The sequence below is a fragment of the Antechinus flavipes genome, chromosome 1 (genome assembly GCF_016432865.1).
Source record: "Antechinus flavipes isolate AdamAnt ecotype Samford, QLD, Australia chromosome 1, AdamAnt_v2, whole genome shotgun sequence".
Taxonomy (NCBI): Eukaryota; Metazoa; Chordata; class Mammalia; order Dasyuromorphia; family Dasyuridae; genus Antechinus; species Antechinus flavipes.
Window position 1 is genome coordinate 54212209 of NC_067398.1, and position 27744 is coordinate 54239952.

At 40.9% G+C, this 27744-nt stretch overlaps 1 protein-coding gene across 1 annotated transcript in view; it reads left to right on the forward strand.

Annotated features, from left to right (window-relative positions):
• GRIP2 (glutamate receptor interacting protein 2) overlaps nucleotides 1–27370 on the forward strand; it is a 179593-nt gene extending 152223 nt beyond the window's left edge. Inside the window, exons 20-25 of the mRNA XM_051970539.1 lie at nucleotides 121–277; nucleotides 429–432; nucleotides 6633–6734; nucleotides 11126–11368; nucleotides 17673–17819; nucleotides 21710–27370. Coding sequence (XP_051826499.1) covers nucleotides 121–277; nucleotides 429–432; nucleotides 6633–6734; nucleotides 11126–11368; nucleotides 17673–17819; nucleotides 21710–21907 — 851 coding nt within the window. The 3' untranslated portion in view covers nucleotides 21908–27370. The remainder of the gene's footprint in view (nucleotides 1–120; nucleotides 278–428; nucleotides 433–6632; nucleotides 6735–11125; nucleotides 11369–17672; nucleotides 17820–21709) is intronic.
• The last annotated feature ends 374 nt before the right edge of the window (nucleotides 27371–27744 follow it).

Consider the following 27744-nt stretch of genomic DNA (forward strand, 5'->3'; position numbering starts at 1 on the left):
GGTGGGAGGCCGGGAGGGGGAGGTAGCTGATAAACATAGAGGTGAAATCTTCCTGGGGTCCCGAGTCCCCCCAGAGGTCTCGTGAGCTGTTGGCCTTTCCTTTCTCTGCTCTATCCACAGGCACATATGTACCTCCAGCAGCAGGAATCAGCCTGCACCCCCAGGAGTGGCGGCCCAGTAGGGTGAAGAGCAGCCCCCCTCCTGGGGAGCCGAGAAAGACCAGCTATCCCTACCCGGACGGGAGCTTCCCTGAGGATGAATGGGACAAGCCTACTAGGTCTGTAGGGGATGAGACTGCGGGAGGGCGAAAATCACCGGTGACTCTCTTGAGCCCACTTAGGATAAGGACAGAGGGAGGGTGGATGAAAAAGAAGAACACAGCTTTCTCTCTTTCCTGTTAGAACTCTAAGGCCCTGTCCCACTCTCAGCCCCATGCCCCACGGGCCGAAGCCTTGGCAAAGGAGCTCGGCCACTTGGGCAGCCAGATGTCAGCTCCGTCCCCACTTCCCCTGGCTGCCTCTTCCCTTGACCTTCCTGCTTCTCAAGGACTTGACTAACGGGACCTCCAAACTCTAATGGGCCTTCCCCTTTCCTCAGTCAGCCACCCCTCCTCCCCCAGAACCCAGGAATGAAGGGTTCTGCTCACCAGCGGTCTGGCCCACTGTCACCAAGACAGTTCCCCAGTAATGGTTCTAGGTTTGCCCTAAGCCATCCCCACTGTCCTGCTCACTTGACCCTGTGACTCAGAGGAGAGGGATATAGGGAATAGGGCACTTGGTCCCACCACTGCTTGTTGTCTTTCCTTTCAGAACCAGGCCAGTTCTGTCCTTGGAGAATTATAACAAATCAAGCTAGGTTCTTTCCTGGTCTCGTGAGAGTTTGGGAACAAACCCAGATTGAAAGCGCCTTCATGATTTGAACTATCATTCCTGACTGTCTTTTTTGCCCTAGGGCACCTTTATTTATAGAGACTTTTAATTCTAGCTAGCATGGTTTAATGGACAGAGTACTAAACCCAGAATTTGGAAGTCCCAAGTTCAAATCCATCCTCAGAGACTTACTAGCTCTGTGACCCTGGGCAAGTCCCTTAACTGCTTTTTGCCTCAGTTTCCCCAAGTGTGAAGTGTGGATAATAACATAACCTACCTCCCAGGGTTGTCATAAGGATCAAGTAAGATAATAATTGTAAAGAGCTTAGCATAATGCCTAGCACATAGCAACTGCTACAGAAATGTTAGTTCTTCTTCTTATTATTAAAGCACTATGTAAATGCTAGCTGACTATTATTAGCATTTATATAGCAACTGAAGGTTTGCAAGTTGCTTTACAGGTATTGTCTCATTTGAGCTTCATAATAATCCTGAAAAATAAGTGCTATGATTGTCCCCATTTTACAGATAAAGAAACAGAGGCAAATAGATTGAATAACTTGCCTGGAGTCACATAACAGGGAGTATTGTAAGAACACATTTGAATTCACATCTCCCCAATTCCAGCTCTCTGCTCTTTGGCAGTCTGGCTGAAACTACAGATCCCTTCCCAGAATAATGTTTTTGAATGCATAAAATAAGATTCATAGCATTACAAAGAAAACCAATTATATTGAAATACCGTTGTCAAAATATTTTCAAAAGAAGTTCATAATGTAAATATGTTTCATATAAAAAGACATTAACTATTATAGAGAAATAAAATAATTGATTTTTTTAAAAAGGAATTCTTTAAAAAGAGGCTCATGGACTTTGAATTTAAAACTACTGTTCTAAGGAAGTTAGACATGTATAGCTATTGAGTTTGGCTAAATTAAAAGGTTGTTTCCCCAAAAAATCCCAACACGAAGTAGAGACCCAGAGAAAGCCATGGTCCAGACTGGCTCAAGTCAGAATTTCCAGTCTGTTGGCAGACCATCTCCTGATCTTTTCCTTCATACTCATCGCCATCCCAGGACCCTGCCACTCTGCCGTTTTGTCTCCTTTTATTCTTGTCCATCAACAGTAAGGTCCTTTGAATATGTCCTCCCATTTATGAATTCAACCTGGACTTGTGTGAGAATAAACGTGTTATATGACCTTGGGGCTCCACTTGGGAGCAGAAAACAAATATTATCACATTTGCTCATTAGCTTTCCATTTAGAATTCGTTGACAAAGGAGAGGTGTTTATTACCCTGAGCCTGTCTCCTGATAAAAAGAATGAGAGAAACTACCTCCTCCCAAAGGAAATCTCAGCTATCCTTTTTCCATCTCTGCCATTCAAACCTATTATTATTTGTTAAAAGGGGATAACATGATTGGGATAACATAGGGAGATGAACATATGAAAAAGCCAGTGATTAGTGGTACTAACAGAACTTTAATTATTCCATATTTTCAGGAAAGAATTATGCTAGACGAACTCTTGAGCCCCTTCTAGCTGTGATACTCCCTATTCTAAGACCCTTTTGAGCTCTGACATTCACTTTCTCCTTTGTCTTCCTGCTTTACCCCCACCCTCTTATTGAGAGGCAAATATTTTGTAAACTTTGTAAAACACTGTGCAAAAGTAATTATTTCATGATTAGCATGGGCCAAAGTCCGGTTCTTAGCCATGATGATGATGAATCTATGTATTCCCTAAGTCACCCACCTTAAGTACCCCCTACATAGATGCTTTGAGGGGAGAAATGTGTGTCCATTGACTCCAGGATGCAGACTAGTGTAAGCTAACTTTCAGATCACTGCAATGTCCTGGCCAATGCCTCCCAAGAGCTGTGTGAAAGCCATAGCAAAATACAAACCAGATGTTATTTCACTAAAGATTGATTTTTGGCTCCTCCGGTCTAAGTTGTTTCTCTTCCAGAAATCTGGGACCAGAGACGTAAGAATGGATGTTGCCAGGACCCTCTGGTGTCCTTTAGGTATCTGATGAGACCCAGCTGTTACCCCAAGGAAAGACTAGCTCCTGGCAACTTTCAGAATGAACAAAGAGTATGTGTGTGAGCAGAGCTTTTGTATTTTGAAAGTGAAATGAAATTTGACCCAAGGCTTAACACCAGAGAGGGAAAGATAAGTCCCTATGGCCACCTCAACCAAGAAAGCTCCTTCAGCAGCTTCTTACAGGAGTGTGGGTCACAGAAGGCAATTCCTTTCTCATGGCTGGTTTTTTATGTGTTTGTTTTTCCACTTGGGTGGATAGACTCCTTATGGGCATTCTTAAGAATGAGACCTTTGGCTTAAAGGACCCCCTTATATTTCCCTAGCTATTTCAGAGAGTTGTAGGGTCCATGACCTCAAAGCACCAAACTCTACCTCCTGCCCTTGGTGCCCCTAGAGAAAAATGAACCTGGTGTACACAATCTAGGGGTGAATAAAGGGGCACTTTTGTGAAGATATGACAAGGAGACTGAAAATAAGGCAGAAGCAAGCTTCCTAAAAAGCCAGAATCCTACAATATGATGTTTACAATAAATACTTTTTGAAGCAGAGAGATACACACAGAATAACAATAAAAGGTCAGAGCAGAATATATTGTACTTTGGCTGAAGTAAAAGGAAGCAGGAGTAATGATCCTGATCTTGACAAAGTAAAAGCAGAAATAGATTTAATTAAAAGAGGTAAGGAAAGAAAACACATCTTGCTAAAAGATACCACAGATAAAGAAATACTATCAATATTAAATATATATGAACCAAGTGGTATAGCATCCAAATTCTTAGAGAATTAATTAAGTGAGGTACAAGAAACTAAACTAGTAGGGGATCTCAACCTCACCCTTTCAGAATTGAATAATTCTAAACACAAAATAAACAAGCAAGAAATTAAAGAGGCATTAGGATATTAGAAAAGTTAGATATGATAGACTTCTGCAGAAAGTTAAATAGGATAGAAAGGAATAAACCTTTTTCAGTTGTATATGGCACCTACACAAAAAAATGGGTAAAATAAGGACATAAAAGCTTCACAAATACAGAAAGATATCCTTTTCAGATCAATAAAAATTATATATAATAAAGAGCCATGGAAAAATAGACAGAAATTAATCAGAAACTAAATAATTTACTCCTAAAGAATGGGTGGGTAAAACAAATAATTAATCAGAAACTAAATAATTTACTCCTAAAGAATGGGTGGGTAAAACAAATCATAGAAACAAACTTCTTTATGACTGGCTTCACACTCACCTTGCTGACAACTCAGTCCAACCTTTAGCCAAAAAACTTGCCATGGAATTTAATCAATAGGTATGTATTGTTGATTGTAAATAGAATTAGAATTGTACGAGGTATTTCAATAAAATAGATACACATTTTAGTAATCAATCTTTCATGAGAATATTAGAGTATTGAAGCTTTTGTATTAAAAAAAAGTCAATGTCATCATTACCTCCTATTTAGTATTGCAGACAACACAGTACTTTACTCTGGAGTACTTTAAGAATATTTTAAGTACTCCAAAAGAATCATGATTTTATCAGAGGATACCTCCATCAGTAGAAGTCCTATGATAGATATGTGTCAGTCCTAATAAGTAATTGTGGCCAGAATAATTCATCACCTGATGGATAGCTTTCTAATAATGAGACTATGAGTTTAGTGAGCCTAGTCCTAAGCTGAATTCATATTAAAACCTGCTCACTAGGCCCTGGCAGAGTTCATGTTCATTGAGAGATCCCCATAAGATGCATCAACAGAACTGTAACTAAGGTGGGGCAAATGGGACTTTGTAACTGGATGCCAAATACAGAAGATGCTGTTAATCAGTTAAAATAAAAAGCTACCCATAGCAATGATAACCTACCCATAGTCAAGGTGAGCTGCTCCCCGATCTCATAATATCCTATGCTCTCTCTCCTGTAGGTCTCGGAGTCTCTATCTCTCTGCCATGAAATAACGTCCCATCACCCTCTACAAAGGAATTCTTTCTTAAAAATTAATTTGAAAGCATATTTGTCCTAGGAAAATTTGATATTGTTTGTCCCAGGACTAAAATTAAATCAAAATTAAAATCAAAGTAGGCCTTCAGTGGTCATCCTCTTCATGATTATCATGGAATCATGAAACACATATTATAGTTAGATTTCAAGTTCTTGACTCTAATGTTATCATATCTTCAGCCATATATTCTCCACTTTTCAAACTTTAAAATCTCAAGAATATTTCTGACGTTTGGAACCTCAACTTTTTTTACCCACTTTGTAGATGGTGAAATCAATTATGTGACACATTCTTCGTGATCAAAACCAACTAGTGGTCTTACTCTATAACAGTCTGAATAACAGTGGTTAAATTTCCATGTATATTTGCAAAAGTTGAAACATTAGTTGAAAGATGGACTAAGAATTAAGAAACCTGAGTCTTAACCCTGACCACCAAAAATATGATTTTGACCAAATTGTTTCTCTTTTATGGGGGGATGCATGTTTAGTCATCAATAAAGTGAAGAGGCTCCACTAAATGATTTCTAAAGTTCCTTCTGGTTCCAATATCCCATATTCTGTTGTCCTATATTCTAAGTTTATGTCTGGACCTGATATCATATGTTCTAAGGTACCTCTGAACTCTTTTAACAGTTTATGTTCTGAGGCCCTACCCAGTTTTGATGTATATTTTAGAATCTCTTCAAACTTTTATGTTCTATATTCTATGATCCCTTCCAACCCTGACATTCTCTACTCAAAGTTCCCTTTCAGCTCTTGACATTTTATGTTCCAAGATCCTGAAGCTTTGAAGTTTTATGTTTTAAGGTCCATTCCAGCCTTAATATTTTATATTCTCAGATCCCCTTCCAGGTCTGACATTTTATGTTTTAAGGTCCCTTCCAGCCCTAATATTTTATGTTCTAAGTTCCCTTCTAGCCCTAATATTTTATGTTCTAAGGTCCCTTCCAACCCTAATATTTTATGTTCCAAAGTCCCTTCCAGCTCTGATGTTCCATGTTCTAAAGTCCCTTCCGGCTCTGATGTTCTATGTTCTAAGGCCCCTTTCAGCTCTGACATCCTGTGTTCTAAGGCTCCTTCCAGCCTTGACATTCTATGAGTCTAAATCACACTGTGAATACATTTTATTGAAACACTCAGAATTTGTGTGTCTGGTCAAAGGCCACCATTTTCTATTACATCCTTTCTGTTATTGAGTCATTGGAGACCTACTATGTAGTTACCATTTTTCTCACCCTGTCTGTATCCTTTGTGTTTTTCTCTCTCTTCTCAGGTGTTCTGTGTCTCAGCTCTCAGCCCTGTCTCATCCGCCCTTGTACTAACCAGTCTCTGAAGCTCCTGGTTCACCCATAATGCATCATTTTTTTCCTTTTCACTTCTCTATTTCACCAAAAAACGTCTTCCCAAACCTCCAGTGTTCCTTCAGGCATATTTTTGTTTTTTTTTTCCCTCTTGAACTTGACATTGCTACACCAACTTCAGGCATCCTCTGAAGGGGCCGGTTGCCCTGGTAGTAAATGCATGAAGGTTTTGTATTTGGGACTCCCTTGCCTGATGAAAAGTTCATGTTGTTTGCTTTTGTATATGAAGACTCCTCAAGTCTCTGCTTTGCTGGCGGTCCCCGCGAGCTAGGCTTTCTGGCTTCCGTCCTCTCCGAGAAGAGCGAGCGCTGACAATCTTTGGTTCCTACGTTACAACAGATTCCCCGGCCGCCACAACGGCCCGGAGCCCGCTCATGAGGATAATTTTTGGCGTGTTTTTGGAGAAGCTCTGGAGGACTTGGAAACATGCGGCCAGTCTGAGCTTCTGAGGGAGATTGAGGTAAGTCAGAGCCTTTAGGATTTGGTATTGGAGGGCTGAAAGGTGAGGGGCTGGTGATCTACCTGAGGCCCCTGGGAAGCTTTGGTGGATTAGTGCATATCACAGGCAAGTAGGTACTGTCTAGCACCATGGAGAGAACACTCAGTGGAACGCTAGATGGAAGAAGAGAACATAGATATGCAGGGCAACTTTGAAAGTTACTTGTTGAATGTTTTATATGGTGGAAGAGTCAGGGAAACTTGCCTCTGATCCCTTTCTTGCTTTAGATATAAGATCCTAAGAGCCTGTGAGGATGAGGATGAAGAAAAGGTCATTCAGTGTATTTGATGATTAGGGCATTATTGATAACTTCAAGGTGGCAGTTTAGTTTATAAGAAAGTTAAGCAGTGAAGTATTATGGAGCAATATGCTGAAAAGAAAAGCAAGCAAGTTTTACAGATTCACAGTTTCATGTACAGTCTTTCCTTCTATCCTAGAAGTATTCACTTTATTTGGTGTTTGTTAATACCAATAAATAAATAGAATCACAATATATTACACCAAGAAATAAATGAATAAAAAATAAAATGGAATTTTTAAAAAAAGGAAAAAAATGGAACTGGAACTCAGAAGATCTGATTTGCATCTAGCTACCTGTGGAACCCTGGATTTTAGGATCATCGAATCATAGACACAAAGTTAGAAGATACCTTGGAAGGTCATCCAATGTAATATAGCAGCAATTTGTCCTAGGGGATCAGTATTACTTTCTCTCTCTTTCTGACTCACACACACACACACACACACACACAAACACACACACACACACACACACACATACACTGAGGATCACAGGATTTAAAATAAGAAGAGATCTTTGTGACTTTCTGGTCCATTTTATAGATGAGGGATCTGAAGGCCAAGGTTATGATTTGCTTCTGGATTTCATAAGTAGTAATAGATGGAGACTAGATTCAAACTGTTTACTTCTATACACAGTCTACTTTTGTACTTACTCTGGTATTCAGTTTTGTCCTCTGTAAAATAAAGAATTCAAGCTTAGATGATCTCTCAAGAAAGTCATTTCCACTTATGTGTATGTGTGTGTGTGTGTGTGTAATTCTACTCTTCAGAGTTCCCTAGAACTAAAGACTAAACACACTTATCACAAAATAGACTTTAAGTAGAAATGATTTGATCTGTCAAACTTTATATGAACGGATCAGAATTAGCTTATTCTCCCAAGTGTCATCATCCTTAAGAGGCAATACAAAGACTGGTGGGGCTTGAGGCAGAGAGGGAGCCCCTGTTATAGGGCATTCTCTGGGAACAATGACTGGCTTTAGGATTGGACCATCTAGGCTTGATTCCCAGCTCTTACTTACATCTTTGTAACTTTGAGCAAATCTTGCCGTATCTCTGAGTCTCAGTTATAAAATGAGGAAGTTGAAATAGCTGACCTCCAAGGATCTTAACAGTTGTAAATCATGATCATTTTCAATCTTCTCAGTGATAACAAATCATGGGCCTTAGATATAATTTTTCTGAGAGACCCAAATCCATTCAGGGCTAAATCTGCTGACTGAAGTAGAGGGTCTAGCTGGGGAATCCTAATTTTGGTCCAAGAAAGATATGACTACAAAGCAATGACATTAGTCTTTTTGGGGGGATAAAGTGGGGGAGGGTGAGAGGAGATTTTAAATTGTCCCTGAAGGCAATTACCAATGAATGTGGTGACTCAATTTTCCTTCACCCTTCATATCTAGTGAAAGATCAATCTGTATAGTTTGCCTAATGGATGTAGGTAGTGGTGATATCATTGACAGATACATGACAGCTAAAAGGGAGTGAGGTAATAAATTTCATTTCTGGGGATAAGTTGGTGAGTTTGGGTTGGGTTACGTTGAGTGCGAGTTGTCTACAAAGCAACCAAAAGGAGATTCCCCAAAGGAAGTTGGAAATACAAAACTGATGGCTGGGTTAGAGACCCAGATTTGGGAACCTACCAATGGATGAATATGGAAAGCATAAAAATGGAGAATATTTTCAAAAGAGAGCATGTAAAGAGAAAGAAGAGTAGAAGCTTGCCGTAACCTTGGGGGAGCATCCACATTTAAGGGTCAAGTAGAATATGAGATGTTGGAGAAAACAGAGGTCATTGGTATAAGAAGAGAACCAAGGGGAAAGGAAGTGACATGGAAGTCAAGAAAAAAGTGAGTTTCTAGACTGAGGATGGCCCATTAAATACAATGCTGAACTTGGAGTCAGGATGATTGAGTTCAAATATGACTTCTAATTTATTAGCTGTGTGATCCTTAGGAAAATCACTTTAAGATCCTCAGTTTCCTCATCTGAGAAATAGGAATGATATTTTTACTATACTTACTACTTTATAAAGTTGCTTTGTAACCTTAAGACTATGCATAAGTGAGAACTATTATTATTACACTCCACCTGAGGAAATAACACATATGTATCATTGTTGTTCAGTCATATCTAACTCTTCAAGACCCCATCTGTGGTTTCTGTGGCAGAGATACTGAAGTGGTTTGCCATTTCCTTCCCTGTCCCATTTTGCAGATGAGAAAACTGAGGCAAACAGGATTAATTTGACTTGTCCAAGCTCACATAGCTAATGGGTGTCTGAGGCAAGACTTGAACTCACAAAGATGAGTCAGCCTACCTGCAAGTCCAGTGCTCTATCCCCTAAATGCTTCAATGTATACATTGAAGACCAGTAAAGTGCATTAGGCAGACTATATATTCAATAGAATTTCAAAGATAAGGGACATCAGAGAGGGCTGGAAAAGTCAAAGAAAGCTTCTGGGGGAAGGTGGGGAATGAGGGATGGCTAGGATTTGGGATGAGAACAGGAGAGTGATAGAGACTAAACCTGTGCTTTCCTTTATATAGGGGACTCCCAGATAGGGAAACTCTTCTCCCAGTGAGAGGTGACACCTTCCCTGCTACTTCCAGGGTGTCCCAAGGCCATCAGATCATGGGGGAGGAGGTCTTAAACTCTGCTAATATCTTCAATCCAAGACCCGCTCTCCGGTCACTAAGCCACGGTGCTCTTCCTAGTCAGAGCCAGCCTTCCAGCAATGCGGCCTGAGTTTCCTGTGGCTGGGCCCAGGCTACAGCCTCCTGGGCACTCAATCATCAAGGTTATTTGGGGATGCTGAGGCTCAAAACACATTAGTCAGAAAGGCGCCGACGCTCAGATTAGATCTGTGAATCATCTTCTCTAGGTTACTGTGAGTCACATTATCACCTCCTCTGGGACCTTGCTTATAACTGAAAGAAAGAAAGATGAGGAATCCTTGGACTCCCCCATTTCCCATCCAGAATCTTCCCCGAGGCCCTTGACCTGCCAAGGGGGTTAAATAGTGACAATAATTTAAAGTGTTCTTCCTCCTGAGGATGGCTACATCTTCAAATCACGGATTATTGAAACTCAAGGGACTGTTGGAAATGTCTAGTCCGATCCTTTATCTTAGCCATGAGCAACAGAATCTAAGCCAGGTGGGCCAATGATTAGAGCAAGAGGTCAGGGAGACCCGAGTTTTAATCCTTCCTCAAACACTCACTAGCTACATGGCACTGGTCAAGTTACTTAAATTCTCTATTAATTTTTTTTACCTGTAAAACAATACTTATTTTACCAGGTTGTCAATGGGATCAAGTGAGTTAGCATAAGTAATGTGTTTTCCAACTCTTAAAGGATTATATAAATGGACTATATAAAAGGACTAAATATAAACTATATAAATAAATTATTGTGATTGTTATTGCCCAAGTTCTCCCATGTGGTAAGAAACAGAACCAGAATTTAGGTGTCCCAACAGCCAGTCCATTGGTCTTTCCACCATGTCACAATTTCATTGTTTCCTTCCTGCGGTGTAAAAATCCTAAATGAAGGAAACTTCCATGGCAGAATATGGCAAACACTGGTTACTGGGCCTAGAGGCGTTTTCCAAGGGGTCATTCAATCCAAATACGCTAAGTATTATCAGTCCAGTCCTGAATCCTGCTATTGACCTGGCCCTCTCGAATTTCTAATGTCAATATGTTTGAATTTATCCTCCATTTTTAGAAACTTAGAGATTATGAGAGCAGGAATGGACCATAGAGGTCATTTAGTCTGACTATTAGAAAGCTGACTTGTTCAAAGTCACACAGCTGTTGAGTGACCGCTTAGGCACAAGGACCTGGATCTTCCCTGGGGCAGCTTTTATAAAATGCCAACCTTAACCTCTTACTTTACTTATGAAGGATCCCTCACTTTATCCAAAGAACCCCACCTTCCCTTTCTTCCCTATTCCTCGGCTGGGTTTTGCCCTTTCTGGGTCTGCCCCAGTGCAACCACTTACACTATTCCAGTATCATTCGACCGACTCACCGTTTCTCTACAGGCTTCCATCATGACAGGGAATGTGCACAGCTTGGGCCTAGACAGCAGCCCTGTGACCTTGGACCCATTGTCAGGGTCAACTGGACGAAGTACCTGGTGGAAAGGAACCTTCCAGCAGGGCACTCGGGATCCAAGTGAGGGCCACGTGGTCCCCACCAAGGCAGCCGAGGAAGGCTTGAAAATGCAGGCAGTCAAGGAGGAGATGCTGGAAATCATGTCACCAACTCCTCTCGAATTATACAAGGTGAGTATCTGGTCCTGGAGTAGAGTCATTAAGCCCTGAGGTGACCTAGCAGGTAGACCACTGGACCAAGAATCAGAAAAAGACCTGAGTTCAAGTCCAACCTCAGACACCGCCTAGCTATGCAAACTTGACAAGTCTGTCTCAGTTTCCTCATCTGTGAAACTGAGATAATAATAATACCTACCTCCCAGCTTGTTGTGGGGATCAAATATTTGATAACTACTTTGCAAACCTTAAAGTACTTTCTAAATGTTAGCCATTACTATTGTTATTATTATTATTAGTTGTCACTGTTATCTGAGCTCAAACTCCAATTATATGAAGCTATAGTTGAATCACTCTGAAGAATGAAAAAAGAGATGGAGATGGAATTGGATGAAAATTTGAAAATCACTACCACCAAATAAAACAACCAATGATTCTAATATTTCGGATAATAGAATCACGAGACTAGAACATGGGACCAAAACTAATAAGATACAACTTAATAGGAATCAATGTACTATCTAAATTGGGGTTTAAAAAACTCAATATCCTAAATAAGAATTGACGGAGGTATGGTTAGATTGCAATTCATTTCAAAAAGGGCCTTGGAATTTTAATTGACTATAAATTCAGCATGAGTCAAGAAGAAGGGAAAAAGCATTTTTAAAGTCCTGTTATTATCCACATTTTGAAGTTGATGAAAATGAGGTAGAGATTGTTTTGTCCAGGGTTACAGTTACTTCAGTGTGGAGGCCAGAAAAAGTACTGCTACATGAGGCTGAAATGAGCCACGAAGCCCATCTAGGGAAGGGATTGTCCTGAAGGCCAGATTATAGCACACTGTCTTGGTCAGACCATCCTCAAGTATTGTTTCCTCTTCTGAGGCTAATATTATAGGAAGGAGATTGGCAAGTTGCTGAATCATGAAGGAGGACCTCCATGATGATGAAGGACCCTTAATTATGTTGTATGAGAATCACCCAAAGAAACTGAGAAAGCTTAAGGAAGAGAAGACGTGGGGGAAAACATGAAAGCTCTCTTCAGGTGTATGGAAGGCAGGGATGTGAAACATTGTTAGACCAAATTTCTTCTGCTTGACCCTGGAGAGCAGACCAAGGCCAGTGGGTGGAAATGTAGACTTACTATGATGAAAAACTTCCTAAAATAAGGGTGATCCAAGAGCTACCTCAAGACTTACTGGGGTCCTTGTTTCTAGAGGTCTTCAATAAAAGTTTGAATGAATTACTTGTTGGGTAGAGACTTCTTGCCCATATTTGAGTTAGGCCAGATGATCTCTGAGGTCTTGTCCATCTCTGGGATTCCGAAACTCTGGACACTTACCATGTACTTGTCCCAGGGCTAGAATCAGAAGTATGAAGCACGGTTCTTATACTTAGGACACCTCCAACTTGGTTGAAGAAACAGGCCCTATGAAGTAGAGAACATTAGCACACATTTGTGACAAATGACAAATAAGGCAGTATGATAGGAGCTCTGAGAATACTCATAATGTAAGGTGATCAAATGAGATGTATACACATTATTTTGTGAAGCTTATTGAATGATATAAATTTATTTTTTATCTCTAAGGTTGTTTTCATGGTTAAATCTCATGAGCTAGCACAGTCAAGGAAGGTTTCCCGGATGGCTGAGCTTAGGATGGTGGGTAGGATTGGGATAGAAGAAGAATATTATTGTGGGGGGCACATGATATGACTGTAACAGCCTCTAAGCATCACAACTAGAAGAGCATGGTGCCATTTTTCTCCTTTCTAGAGTCTTTCCTGGTCTCTAAACAAATAGGCTAAGTGTATGTGGGAGGATCTGGAAGCTAGTTACCAAACCCAACTCTAAGCACAATTACTTTTAAATAAAGAGGTCTTTCACAAAGAAAGAAGGATATGACTTGCTGTAAGGAAGGCCTGCTATCAGTTCTACTCTAATATTTTCCTGTACCCATTTGGGGAGACAGAGAGCCCTGAAGACACTCATGTTAAATTCCTTATTACTTCCCAAGAGAGCATTGAGAAGATTTCTAGTTTTGTACAAAGACTGGGAAGGACATTGGAAAAAGCAGTGATCAAAGATGTGGTAGTGAGCCCACATGCTCAAGACAAATACATCTGTTGGTCTCTTTGTTTTTGCAACAGCTATGGCTGGCTGAATTTTAGGGGAACAGCTTCCCTAAAACTTGCCTGATTAGGGTCATAGATTCAGTAGTGGAAATTTGAAGTCATGTAGGGCAATCCTTTCATTCTACAGATAAGGAAACTGAGGCCGGAAAGAGCAAACTGACTTGCCTAGCATCATGCAAGTTGCAAAAAACAAGCCTAGGATTTGGACCCAGGTCCTGTGATTCCATATTTGTTGATCTTTTTACAAAGCACAGTTAGGGTATATATTTAGCAGAAGGTTGTTAAAAGCCATGAAATTCAGTACAGTGGAGCCCAGAGTAATCCACTAAGGTGTAGGTAAGTGAGACCAAAACTGAAGCTGACCAAGATAAGACAGATCTCTCTGAATACATTGTCCTTTAGATTGTTATTCAGTTACAGCCATGCTTAAGGACCAAGGAAATTCAGGGTCGGGATAAAGGAAACTTCTTCTGAGAATGGCACTAAAAAAGACTCATATGAAAGAGCAGGCAGAAAAGATGGGTAGGGTCCAGTGAATCTGTCATTGTTTTTCCTTCTTTGTTATTAATTTCCTTTTTTGTTATTAATATGCTTTGTTGTTTTGTCATTTTTCAGTCGTGTTCTACTCTTTATGACCCTACTGGAATTTTTCTTGGCAAAGATACTAGAGTGGTTTGCCATTTTCTTCTCCAGCTCATTTCTGTGCATTTTTAAAAAATGTTTTATTGATCCTCTTTTTAAATTTACTCCCCCCCAGTAAGTCCCCCTTTGTAATAAATATGTATGATCCAGAAAAGCAATTTAATGCAACAACCATGTCTGAGAATAAAGATATCTCTCTGCATCTCGATTCCATCAACTCTGTGTCAAACAAAGGGGGGTCTCGTTCATCAATAGTTTTTTGAAGTTACCAACATTTATGACTTGGATCAGAGTTCTGAGAGCTTCCAATGCTGTTTTTCTTCATATTATTGCTGTTGTCATCATGTACATTGTTTTTCTGCTCTGGTCATTTCATTTTGAGTCAGTATAAAGAAGTTTTCCTCTGTTTCCTCAAATCCATCATATTTGTAAATTTTTTCCAAGTTTAAATTTATTTGTTTTAACACACATTGCTTTATAAATCATGTTGGGCAAAAAAAAATCAGAACAAAAGGAAAAAACCATGGGAGAGGGAGAAAAAAAACAGAAAAAAAGAAGTGAATATAACATGTGTTGATTTACATTCATTCTCCATAATTCTTTTTAATAGCATTTTCTGTCCAAAGCCAGTATTTGTCATTTTTATTATGCAATAATATCCCATTACATTTATATGGCATAATTAATTTAGTCATTCTTCAAATGATGAGGACCTAGTAAAGGACCTATATGTGGAAGAATATTGGTATGATTGATACCATGTGGGCAAAGAGAGAGAGAAAGGGGGGAGGGAGGGAAGGAGGGAGGGAAAAAAGGAAGGAAGGAAGGAGGGAAGGAAGGAAGGAAGGAAGGAGGGAAGGAAGGAAGGAAGGAGGGAAAAAAGGAAGGAAGGAAGGAGGAAGGAAGGAAGGAAGGAAGGAAGGAAGGAAGGAAGGAAGGAAGGAAGGAAGGAAGGAAGGAAGGAAGGAAGGAAGGAAGGAAGGAAGGAAGGAAGGAAGGAAAAAAGAAAGAAAGAAAGAAAGATTTATCTGGGAGGCTTGGCTGGGACCTATTTTTGGTCAATCAGTGAAAGCTAGAGTGTTTTGAGTTTAAGGCATGGATCTAACCTTCAAACCCTAAGATATTTTGGGATCAAAATCTATATTCCTTTGGGCAGAGCACTCACAAGTAAGGGCATGATGTCCTATGTGGACCAGGAAAAGGAAAGGAAAGGAAAAAAAAGAACAGAAAGGAGCTCTGTTGCCCAACTGGTCAGTCCCAGTTGAAGCACAGTGGGGCAGCTCCTATCCTACTCACAGTAGGATATAACATAGAAGAATATGAAAATCAGAGTCAGCCTTTCATCAGCAGGGGAGAACAGTTAAACTCAGAAGCACTCTTTTTTATGCCTATTAATTCATCTTTGGAAGTCCCAAGGGGACACATATGGAATTGTAGGAACAGGAGACAGACTCCCAGACAAGCCCAGAATTGGAGCTAGAACACAGCATGCTGGAAGACAGCTTCTTCCTCTCCAAAAGCAGATTGAAGACTAAGCCTTCAGAAAGTGATGAGCCATACTTAACCACGGGGTCTATCTGGCCAGTGACCAGGCTAATGAGTAATGGTCAGAAGGATAGAATGATGATAATATCCATGTAGCATATAGTTATTTAGTGGTTCAGGGCAACACATTGCCTTTAGGACAGAATATCCCAATTATAATAGAGCATGTGGAAGGTCCCCTATGTAAAACTTTGCCATATGTGATCCATGAATAGCATATAATTGAATCTGGCCAATATAAACTTTACCTTTCCAGCTTCAGACAATTATTAATTTGTGACCCTGGTTGCACTATCTCAGTTTCCTCTGCTGTAAAATGGCGATATCAATAATACCTATCTTGTAGGGTTATTGCAAAGATCAATTAAGATATTTTTTGAAGTATTTAGCACAGTACCTGGCACAGCACAGTCATTTAATAAATGCTGGTTCCCTCTACCTAGCTTAATTTGGACCATAATATTTTGATGAGGGAGAAAGTATAGCAAATGCTATAAATCCTCCCGTTCTCTTGGATTCTGAAGTCAGAATACCTGGGTTCAAATTTCATTTCTAATGTTGAAATAGGCAAATCATTTGATTTCTCCAACCTTCAGTTTTCTAGATTATAAAACATATATATATATATATACATATATATACATACATACATATATATACATATATATATACATTATACATCTATAATATATAATATATAATGTATAATATAATACATATAGCTATATGATCCTATGTTATTAACCTACTTTTTGTAGAAGCAGCTATGGACCAGACATGACCAAACCCAGTTGCTTTGAAGAACAGAGGAGGAGGGTGTTTGGGACAAGATCAGGTTGGAGGGTACTTACATAAACAGAGCAACCTGCCCAAGTGCTTAGGAAGAGGGCAGATAAGTTACTGATGCACCATAAGCTTTCATGGGTTTGAAGACAGAGGCTCCTAGACAAAAGATCTCTGAAACTGAGGAGACTTGAACAATAAAACAAAGAAATTCTCAATTTCTCGTCTTCCTCTCTTCCAGTAAGCTTATTGTATGAGGTCTTGGGTCATATATAAAAGAAAAATTTTAAATAGAAATTTTTTTGAACTATTAAAAATACATAGAGGTTTTTGTCCCCATATAAATGGGATTAAAGAGCTGGTCCCTTAAAACCATCTACTGGAGGAGAGCTTAGCTCAGAAAAAGAAAGTGAGAGCTGAGTGCCAGTCAAATAGATAGTAGTGATGGGGCAAAGACTATCACCTACTGGGAGCAGAAAGCTACAAGAGGGCAATGATATGGAGGCACTAGATTGATTACACCTGAGAGTGGGAGAGAAAAGCAAAAGGAAAGCTTCTAGTGCCAGAGACTAAAACTGCTGGATAATCTGGATTGTGATGGGCAGCTGGGGGATGCCCTAATGCACAGAACACTGAGTCTGACTCATCTTTCTGAGTTCAAATCCAGCTGCAGACGCTTATTAGCTGGGTAATTTTGGGCAAATCACTTCATCCTGTTTTCCTCATCTGTAAAATGATCTGGAGAAAGAAATGACCAACCACTGCAGCATCTTTGTCAAGAAAACTTCCATTGGGGTCATGGAGAGTCAAATACAACTAGAAAAAAATGACTGAACAAGAACAAGTAAATAGTGATAATAAGCCATAGAAGGAAAAATCCCCTATAGGTGACCAAGGGAGTTTCTGGCATAAGAGTTACATGAACCAACTTAGGTGATAAAATATGCAGTTTCATTAGGAGAAATTTTTATTGGGGAGTAACAGGATATAAAACTGGGCATTGAAATTGAGACCAGATTGAAGAAAATAAAGGAGACTTGATTTTATTTTATGGGAAATTGGAACCACTGAAAACTTTTGAACAGGGAAGAGAAAATAATCTTTGATTTCAGTGAGATCCAGAATAGAAACTCTAAATAATTGCCCATCTTTCCTTGAAGCATTCCTGAGGTCCTCCTATTGATCCCATGTTACCACTCTCACCTTCCTCATAGTTGACACTTTGGAAGGATCCAGTGAGTGAAGATTTTGGCTTCAGCGTCTCTGATGGCCTGTTGGAGAAGGGTGTCTATGTCAACATGATCCGCCCTGGGGGACCTGCTGATCACTGTGGCCTCAAACCATTTGACCGAGTCCTTCAGGTATGGACCCTTAGAGGCCTAGGAGAGAGCAGGTAGCAAAGTATGTGTGGAAAACTACTTCTACTTCTTCTCCTGCTCCTCCTCTTCTTCCTTTTTTCTTTCTTTTTTTTTTCTTTCTTTTTTTTCTTTCTTCTTTCTTTCTTTTTCTTTTTTTCTTTCTTTCTTTCTTTCTTTTTCTTTCTTTCTTTCTTCTTCTTCTTTCTTTTCTTTCTTTCTTTAATTCTTTCTTTCTTTTCTCCTCCTCCTCTTTCTTCTTCTTCTTCTTCTTCTTCTTCTTCTTCTTCTTCTTCTTCTTCTTCTTCTTCTTCTTTCTTCCTTCTCTCTTTATTCTCAATATCTAGCTCTGTTTCTCTTTCTATAACTCTCTCTGTGTGTCCTCCTCCTTCTCCTCTTTCCTCCTCTTCTTCTCCCTATTCTCTCTCTCTGTCTCTGTCTCTCTGTCTCTCTCTCTTTCTCTTTAATATCTCTGTCTCTGCCCTCCATCTGTCTTTTTGTCTTTGCTCTCTGTCTCTCTTTGTCTGTCTGTCTCTCTTTTTTCTCTCCTCTTCTTTGAGGAGAGATTGTCCTTCCTTCAAGCCATTGAAGATAACTGAGAATAACTTATTTTCATACAAAACAGTATGAGACACAACACAGTATACAGACAAAACAAAAATAACTAAAATACAGTTTCAAGGAGGGGAGTCAGAACAATGTAGATTTAGATAATTAAGTACAAAATAATAACTGGGAAGAAATGAGGAAAAGTCTTGTGTGAGGGGTAGCCCTTGAGATGAGCCTTAAAAAGCTAAAAGTGGGAGGTGAAGAAGTTTAACATTCCAAGTATGGGGGAACAGATTGTTCAATGAAATGGAAACAGAAAATAGGATTTCTAGGATAGGGAAGAGCAAGTAGAGCAATTTGAATGGATTTTAGAGCCAATGAATCAATAAGCATTTATTAAGCATTTACTATGTGCCAGGCCCTATGCTAAGTTCTAAAGATACAAAGAAAGGCAAAAAACAAAAAACCAAAAGTAAACATTCTCCAATCTCAAGGAGCTCACAGTAGTCTAAAGGGGTAGATAACATGCACACAATTATGTATAAATAAGATAGAAAAAAGTTAGATTAGAGATCATTTCAGAGGGAAGGCACCAAAAGTAATACTAGAAAAACCAAATCATCAATTAAATAAAATTTAAAATTCATTCATTGTTATCCTTAAGTTCTGGTCTTTGTTTTATAGAGTGTATAGAAATTCTTGGAGAATCTTAAGACACTCAACAAATGTAAAGAGTTACTTTGATTGACTAGAGACTATTCTCTAGTTTTCCATTGCCCATGTGTAACATGGTGTATACACTCTTGTTGGATAATCTAGTCTTCTTTATTGATTAAATACTTTTCTGGTGACTGGCTCATCCTCCTGGTCACCAAGGGAAGACTTGCCCTACATTACCACCCCTGAGAGAAACCATATTGTGGCCATTCATTCACCCTCTCCAAATAATGTCCAGTGAAGGACACTCCAGACCCAAAGGCCCAGGATCAAAGTTTGGTCCCCTTGGCCTTTGGAACTGAGTTGTACAGCATTCAAGACATCAGCCTTTTAGACCGAGGGTTGTTGCTGTTTAGTCATTTCAATCATGTCCAACTCTCTGTGACCCCATTATACCATTTCCTTCTCCAGCTCTTTTTACAAATGAGAAAACGGAGACAGATATGGTGAAGTGACTTGTCTAGGGTCATACAGCTAGAAAGTGTCAGAAGCCAAATTTGAACTCAGGCAGAGGAGTCTCCCTGACTGCAGGCCTAATGTTTAATCTACTGCCCTGAGGAACTGCTAGCTCTCTTGTATTTGAAGTGATGACATGTAGAGGAATTAGGCTTGTTTTGCTTGGCCCCTGGGGGCAGAGCCAGGAATGATGGAGGAAAATTGAAGAGGAACAGATGTCAGCTCAATGTAACAAAAACCTTCCTAACAATCAGACCCTTCTGTCCAAAAGTAGAAAGTGTCAGAGGCTGCTTTAGGAGAAAGTGAGTTCCCCTTCCCAGGCACTGAATGAACAGATATGAAGGACATTGTCATGTAGATTTCTTTTAGATTTAGCTTGGGCCAGATAGCCTCCCAGCTCCCTTTCCAAAGCTGAAATTATGTAATTATGTAATACTTTACAAATAATAAAAATGCACAGGAAAGAACAGGAAGAAAAAAAAAACTAGCCAGAAGAGAAAAAACCAAAAAAAAAAAAATTATGGGCAAGCAGAACAGCTTCGAGAGTTACATCTTGAGTTTATTATATTTATATTTAATAAGAAATGCAAGCTGCATATAACAGAGATCTGCATTTCATGTTCCATCCTCTTTTTCTGATCTACTTGGTATCTGGAAATGTGTGTTTCATTTGTTGTTCATTATATTTAGAATAAAAAAAAATAGAAAAAACCAACAGGATGCTTTTCTCACAACCACCTTCTATAATAGAAGTGCTACTAGCCCCATTCTCTAGATGGAGAAATGGAGGCCTGGGGAGGTCATCAGATCACAAATAGAGAGCTAGAAGAGATCTTAGAGACCCCCCCCAGCCCAACCCACTTATTTTATAGAAAGAAGAACAGAGGCTCAGAAACATGGCTCATTGGATAGAGCCTTGAGTTAAGAAGACTTGAATTAAATCCAGCCTCAGCCTTAGTCCTGAATTCTGTTTCCCCACCTATAAAGTATAACAGCACCCACTTCCAGGGTATTTGTGAAGATTAATAAAAAAATTTGTAAAATACTTAGCGAATGGCTGGTATATTGTAAGTGCTCAATAAATGCTCATTCCCCTTTTCCCTCTTAAGTGATTACCCAAGATCACCCAGAAAATAAAGCGTCTGAGGCACGTTTTGAACACCGCTCAGAAGCTTTCCATGAAATGTAAATTCAAGTGTCTGTTTTCTGACACAGAATTCTAACTCATCGGTTCCCTTTTTAGAAAGCTATACCAAGCAAGCCAAGGAAGCTGCTCTTCCTTCCTGATTTTGGAGGGGCTGACAATCCAGCCTTTAATCTCCTTAGGCAGAGTAGGTGGAAGACCCGCTAGCTACCTGAGAGACAGGTGGATCCTGGCAGGGAGAGCCTCCCTCCTGCTTCCTCCCAGAGAAAGCTTGGACAAAAAAAGGGGGCAGAGGGCGAAAAGGCTGGCGCCTTTCCCTTTCTGCCTTAGGGTACCATCAACTTCCAAAAATTTTATAAAGAAATGTCACCAGACAGGGAGAGGATGGCAGCTTCCCTGAGTCCTAGACCCAGACCCTGCTGGGATTTCTTAAGTGGGATGCTATGCCAGGGAAGGCTGCCCACCCCATCTTCTCCATCATGTAGGTCTTGTAGAAAATCAATATACGGAATAGAAAGAGTGTGTAAGTTGGGCTCTTGAGACCTAGATTCAAATCCCATCACTGATCTTTACTTGTCATGTGACTGGGAGTAGATCAGTGCCTTTGCCCAAACTTCAACTTTCTTATCTGCAAAATAGTTTTAATAATAGTCTCCCAATCTCACCAGTCTGTTTTGAAGAAAGCACCTTGTAAATTATGCTTTTTAAACAAAATAAAGCCAAATTCTGGGGAATATAATGACTGAAATCCCTCCTTTTGGGTGAAAAGAGCATATCCACTATCATACCCAGACAGTATGTTAGTTGTTTTGCTTACCATTTTATTGGGGTTATGAAGGGTGGTTCATAGAAAGGGGGAGTGATGCGAGGGAGAAATGACTGTGATTTTACAAACCAAAATGTGCTTTGTAAGCAACGCTGATCTTCCTCTGTGAAAAGCTGCTGCACTTTCTGCCTGGGATTGTCTGTTCAAAGCTTGGCTTGATGCTGGTCAGCTTCATCTTTCTTTCCTTCCTCTCTCCCGACGAAGGTAAATCACATCCGAACTCGAGATTTTGACTGCTGCCTGACTGTGCCCCTCATTTCTGAGGCTGGAGACAAGCTGGACCTAGTCATAAGCCGGAACCCCCTGGCAATTTCCAACAACACTCAGCAGGAGGAGAGCAGAGCCATCCCCGGCTCCCCCTCGGTGGGCCTGGAGATGAGGAACAGCACGCGGATGCTCTGAAGCTTGACCTGGGCCTGGAAGTCTCCCCTCTGGCAGAGGCAATGGGAACATCCACCATGACCGTGCCTCTGCACCCCAGTGTTGGAATGGGGGCTAGAGAAAGCGGGGGCAAGGTTCTGAAAGAGGTTAGACCACCCAGAATGGCTCCTTCTGGCCCCTCAGCCTCCCCTGGGCTCCCTGGGCTGCTGAGAAGTAGCTGAGGGCAGGACCCAAGTTCTCCATCCCTCTCTCCTGCCTGCGCCCAGGCTGCCCTCCGGCTGGAATTGAGTTGAGGCTGTCCTTTTCCCCCTCTGCTCCCATCTCAGAGGGTCTGCACACCCTCCAAATGTGCATTTGCACTCATACACACCCACATACACACACGGTGCTATATTCCTTGGACAGCATTTGTGTGAAGACCTCACCCATCATAACTAGTCATTTCCAAGGTAGCCATCATATCATCCTCCTCACATCAGCAGCCACTTGGGCACATTCATGAAAAGTGACCCGACCTGAACCCCCATTCCCATGTTCTCTATCCCTGGCAGCGAAGGCTGCTCTCTCTTCTCAGAGGAATGGTGGTGGGGTCTTCGGGTCACAGCCATAAATCATCGAAGCTTAAGGGGACCTTCGTACGTAGAATGTCAAAGCTGGGAAGCCCCTCAGGTGGTAAAATGTCAGAGTTGGTAGTGGCCTTGGACTATAGCATTGGAAGGGACCTGAGAGCTCGTCTAATACAATTCTGTTTATTTTCTAGGGGAGAAAAGGACTTACACAGGAGGGAAATTATTTGCCCAAGAATACACAGATCGTGTTAGTTTAGATACCAGCTCTCAAGCCCAGATTCTTTTCACTCTCGAGGAGGTCTGCCATCCAGTGTTGCCCAAGTTCTGGCCAGAGTTCTGGGTGCCAATTCGTGCACTTTTGTTCCTTTTTTTAAAGTAGAATTGAGTAAGATGCAAGAGGAGAAAGTAAAGAAAGCCTTCAGATCGGGCTCATCTCCCTCTGGGATTGTATCTGTATTTATGGATATTTACACTCCAAATGCTTTAGAGGATCTGGTCTGAAATGTTATGGGATATCTTTTCATTCTAAGATAAGATGGAAAAAACCATGTGATAGCCAATGGGTTTAGAGGCTCTTGTCTCTCTTGATGAAAGGATTCATGGCAGCGTCTAGGCCCAAAACAAGGTGCGTAGACAGACCCTTGATAAATGAATCTGGCCTTAAAGACACCAGAATGAAGGGCAGGGGAGGAGCAGAAGTCCCTGGCCCCCATTCATCAATCCCAGATGAAGGCCATTCCACAAAAGGATCATTTGATGGGCTTTGGAATGTGTTGCCTAGAAGAAAATGTTGGGAGTGAGGATGGAGTGGAAATAATGATCATATTTAAGTATTTGAAGGGCTAGCAAATGAACGAGACAACAGACTTCTGCTTGGCCAGAGTTCATTTCAATGAAAGGTTCTAAAACCTTCTAAAAATACTTAGAGGTGTCCAAAACAGGCTTCCTCAGGTCTGGGGCTCCCCCTTAGTGAAGGCTGAATAAGATAGGAAGATTAGAGAGAAGCTTTCCATGGAGAAAAAAATTGGGCTAGATGATCTTTGAGGATGTTTCTAACTCTGAGATTCTGTGTTTCGGAATGAAAGGAAAAGAGTAAAGGAAAGAAATAGAATTCTTGGAGCTTTTAAAATGTGAGCCCTCAACCTCATTTTCTTATTGCCTTCCAAATTTAATGAGATGATGTCAAGGCTTTGAAATAATCATTTTCCTAATTCAGTTGCCCACTTTGATTATTTGCTTAAGATTTTAGGGAAGCTGACATCTCTTTTGAGGGCAAACTGAGGACCCACTAATTAAAAAAAAAACATGATATTGGTGCTCCCAGATTTCAGAGTAGAGAAGTTGACACATTGAATGAGGAAACTTTCCAACATGGTGGAAGGTGTAGAAATCACATTGCAAGACCAATTAAAGGAACTTGAGGACAAGAGAAGACTTGGGGAATAAGGGAGAGAATTAAGGAAAGGTTACATAATAGCTGTGCTTAAAATAACTGAAGTGCCATTTTATGAAAAAGAGATTTAATTTAGACTGTTTAGCCCCAGTAGATATACCTAGGACCATCAGTTCAAGGCAAGAAAAAACTCCCTAATAATCAGATCTGTTCAAGAAAGGAAGAACCTTGATTCAACTCAACAAGCATTTTACTTGTATCTTAAGGAAATAAACTCTCCCTTAAGAGTATTCAAACAGATTCTGGATGACTATCTATCAAAGATGTAGTAGAAATAGGGAGAAAATCTCCTGGTGAGGATTTTAAACTAGTTTAAACAAGTTAAAAGTAGGTGACTTCTGTGGCCTCTTCCATTGGGCTTTAAAAAATCTAAGGCTTATTTTATGTTTCTCTAGTTGGAATTCAATGAAAAGCATGAGGTCGGGGATCTAAGTCCCCTTGGACAGGAGACCTTTAATGTCAGATAGTCACCCATGGTGGCTTTTGGCCGTCAGAGTTCCATTGCCACCTTTGGGAACTTATGGAATAGGTGAGATCTCAGTGACATTAGTGGGGATAAAATAAGAGTCTTCAGTATTGGAACTTGGGCCCACACTCACTCTCTATCATCTACTAATTACTAGTCTCTAGGAAAATAAAGACAAAAAAATGAAACAGTCCCTGCCCTTTAGGAACTTATAATCTACTTACTTCCCTAAAAGGTGACACTGCCTCTGAGCTCATTATGCTGTGATTAATCATAATTAATTCAAAAAGGACTTCTTCCTCTGATTAGTTTGAGATAAGTTTGGAGAAGCGTTTTTTTTCTTTCTTATTTTAGGGTCACTGGAGGAGTAGGAGTTGGGCAGGGAGTCAGTCAAGTGCCATATAATAAAGAGAAAAATTATTTTTGAGAGAGATAAATGTTCTATGTTCCACATTGTAAATGAAGGGTTTTTGTCTTCATTTAGGCCATAAACTCTAATTAATAAACATTTTAAAATTTACCTCAGTCTTACATTATGACCAATAAAGGAAGGAGGAAAGGGAGGGGGAACAGAGAAAAAAAGAAGATGGAATGTGAGAAGACAAAAGGCAAATAGGTGAAAAGAGCTTGATATTTACAATGGACCTGAGACCCCCAAATCAAACTCATCTACTTATAGTAGTAGGGTGTTTTTTGAGGGGAGCAAATATCTATCCTATCTCTCTAGATTGGAGACTTCCCACCTTTGCTATAAATGAACAAGTCTCCAGAAGAGAGAGAGAGACCTCCCACCTGTTTTTCCTATCTCCTTGACTTTATTATTCAAATTCCCCAAGTGGTGTTTGTCCCTTCCCTCTCTTTCTTCCCTCTGTGTTCCATCCCTTCTTCCACCTACCTTCCCTCTTGTCTTCCATCCCTTACTTCATCCCTCTTTTTCTGCTTCTCTAATTTTTTTTCCTTTCCTCCTTCCTGTCTTTCTATCCTCCTTCCTTCCTCTCCTCCTGTCTTTTCTCTTGTCCCTTTTCTTCCTTCCTTTCTTTCTAACCCTCCTCTTCCTCTGAGACTCTTGCCTTCTCTTCCTTCCTCAAGAAGCACTGAGTGCCTAAGATGTACCCAACCTGGGGCTAGCCACTGTGGGAAGAACAATAGAAGGAGAAGTTTTGGTCTTGCTGCCAAACAACTCATTCCCAAGAGACAAAACCCAATATATCAGATTTCTATTTTCCTCCTCTTCTTCCTTCTCCTCCTTCATGCTTCCTCCAACCCCCTTTCCTTTCTCACTTTCTGGGTTGTTTCTTCCTAGACTTCACCTCCTGTCTCCATTCCCTCCATCTCTTTCCTCTTACAAGCTGCACTCACTGAAGACTGGACATGCGGGGTGGAAAGGGGACTGAGCTGCTCTGTCTGACTTTGCTTGTCATTGGTGCCACTGGGTGGTCTTAGAAGGGGACCGCCCAAACACAGACCTCACCAGCCGGGGCCAGAGGTGGGTCTCATGGAGTTCTTTCCACACAGATCCTCCCGGATCTCTGCCAGACTTGGGATCCTTACGGGTACTGGACCTTTCCTTCTGCCCTTGGCTGGCTGAAACCACCCCGAATCCTGGGTGACTGACTGCCCCATTGACTGTAAGCAGGATGCCTTCTGATCCTTTCCCCCAAACTCCCAGGAGCCTCTGGTCTCCCTCCTCATAGCCATCATGACCCTCTCATTGAAGTTCTGGATGTTGACATGACCATCTCTTCTTTTGTTTCTGTGATTTGCCTACACCAAGAACTATCAGCAGCTAAAGCCAGGAAGCCTCCCCCCCCAATAACGCCAGTTGCACAATTGTCCCTGGGGTTCCCCAAATTTGCCAAACAAATGGCTGTCACCCTCATTACCTAGTCTAATTTGAGTTGCACTTTATTTTGGTTGAGGCTGGAGGTTTGGCGATTGCTTTGTTTATTTGGGTTCCTTTGTAACTTTCCATTGGGGCTCATCTCAGAAGGGGAAGAGATTATCTAACATTCTCCCCAGTAGGTTTTTCCTTTTCTTTACCCTTCTGGTACCTCAGATGCCTGTGTGCTGGTACTGGCTCCAAACGTCTCCAACTTTCAGCTTTCAGGAACTGAAGTCGAGACCCAAGGGAGCCTTGGACTGGGGAATCAGGAGACCAAAGCTCCAGTTCTGAATCTGCCACAGACTTGCTGTGTGACCGCACGCAAGCTTCCCTTCTGTGGGTCCCAACTTCTACATCTGTAAAATGACAGGGTTGGACTAAGTGATGTTTAAGGTCCTTCCCAGATCCAGTATCTTATATGAAGCTAGAACTTCAGCCTGGAACAACTGGGGGGCTCCCCCATCCCTTTTGCTGCTTCCTCAAAGTGAAGGAGGAATTGGAAGTGGACCCATCCTTAGGCATGGGAGAAGGGAGGGGGGTCATCTACCATCCCATCCAGCTAATTGTAGCTGCCGCCATTTTTCTCCGATGTATGCAATCCATCATCCCCAGCCAGCTGCCCTTTGGTTTGCCTGGAATGTCCGGGCAGCCCTGACCCCACTGGGCCAGAGGCTTTTTATATGCAATACTCATGGCAGTAGACAGTTCACTGTGGCTTCTGGTTGGGGTTTTAAGTGAAGACTTTTAATGAAAGGCTTTAAAAACAAACAAACAAAAACCAGTCCTCCTTCTCCCTTCCTATGCATTTTGAATAAGGTCCCAATGAAATGCAGTTACTCAAATGTGTATTTTTATCCATAGAAGAGTAGAGTGTATTCCTTGTAAAGTATTTTTCTATGTTGGGTTTTCTTACAGCGCTCCGAAAGCACAAACTTTAAAGGGACAGGGGTACCAAGGCAATTTTAGCTCTGTTTTGAACCAGTTTGTAAATCTCTGAAATGAAAGGGGACTGCCATGACTTTGGAGTTTGGGGCGGGGGGGGGGGGGGGTAGGGGAGGAAATATCAGTTTGTTTGGGTTTTTTAAAAAAATAAAATAAAATCATGAATGTGGAACCTGTTCGTTGGTGGTCTCTTCTTCCAGTGGGTAGGATCTCTTCCAGAGCCTTATACAGACCATATGGAGAAAGCGCTTGGAAGTTGATCTCCTGGCTTATAAATCCCATGGGATTCCTTACAAGGATGACTTTTTCAGGGAAAGCAGAGGACAGTTGGGGATCAGAGTTGTGTAATAAAGATTTGGGAGTCTGACTTCCCTGTGTGATGCAGGTCAGTGAAAAGGCTATGAAGATGGAGACAGGAGGCAGTCTTTATTAAGTACTTGCTGTATACCAACTATTGTGGGCTAAGCACTTGGGATGTGAAGAAAAGCAAAAATAAGGTTCTTGTTCCGAAGGAGTTCACATTCTGATGGAAGAAGCCTTGGGTTA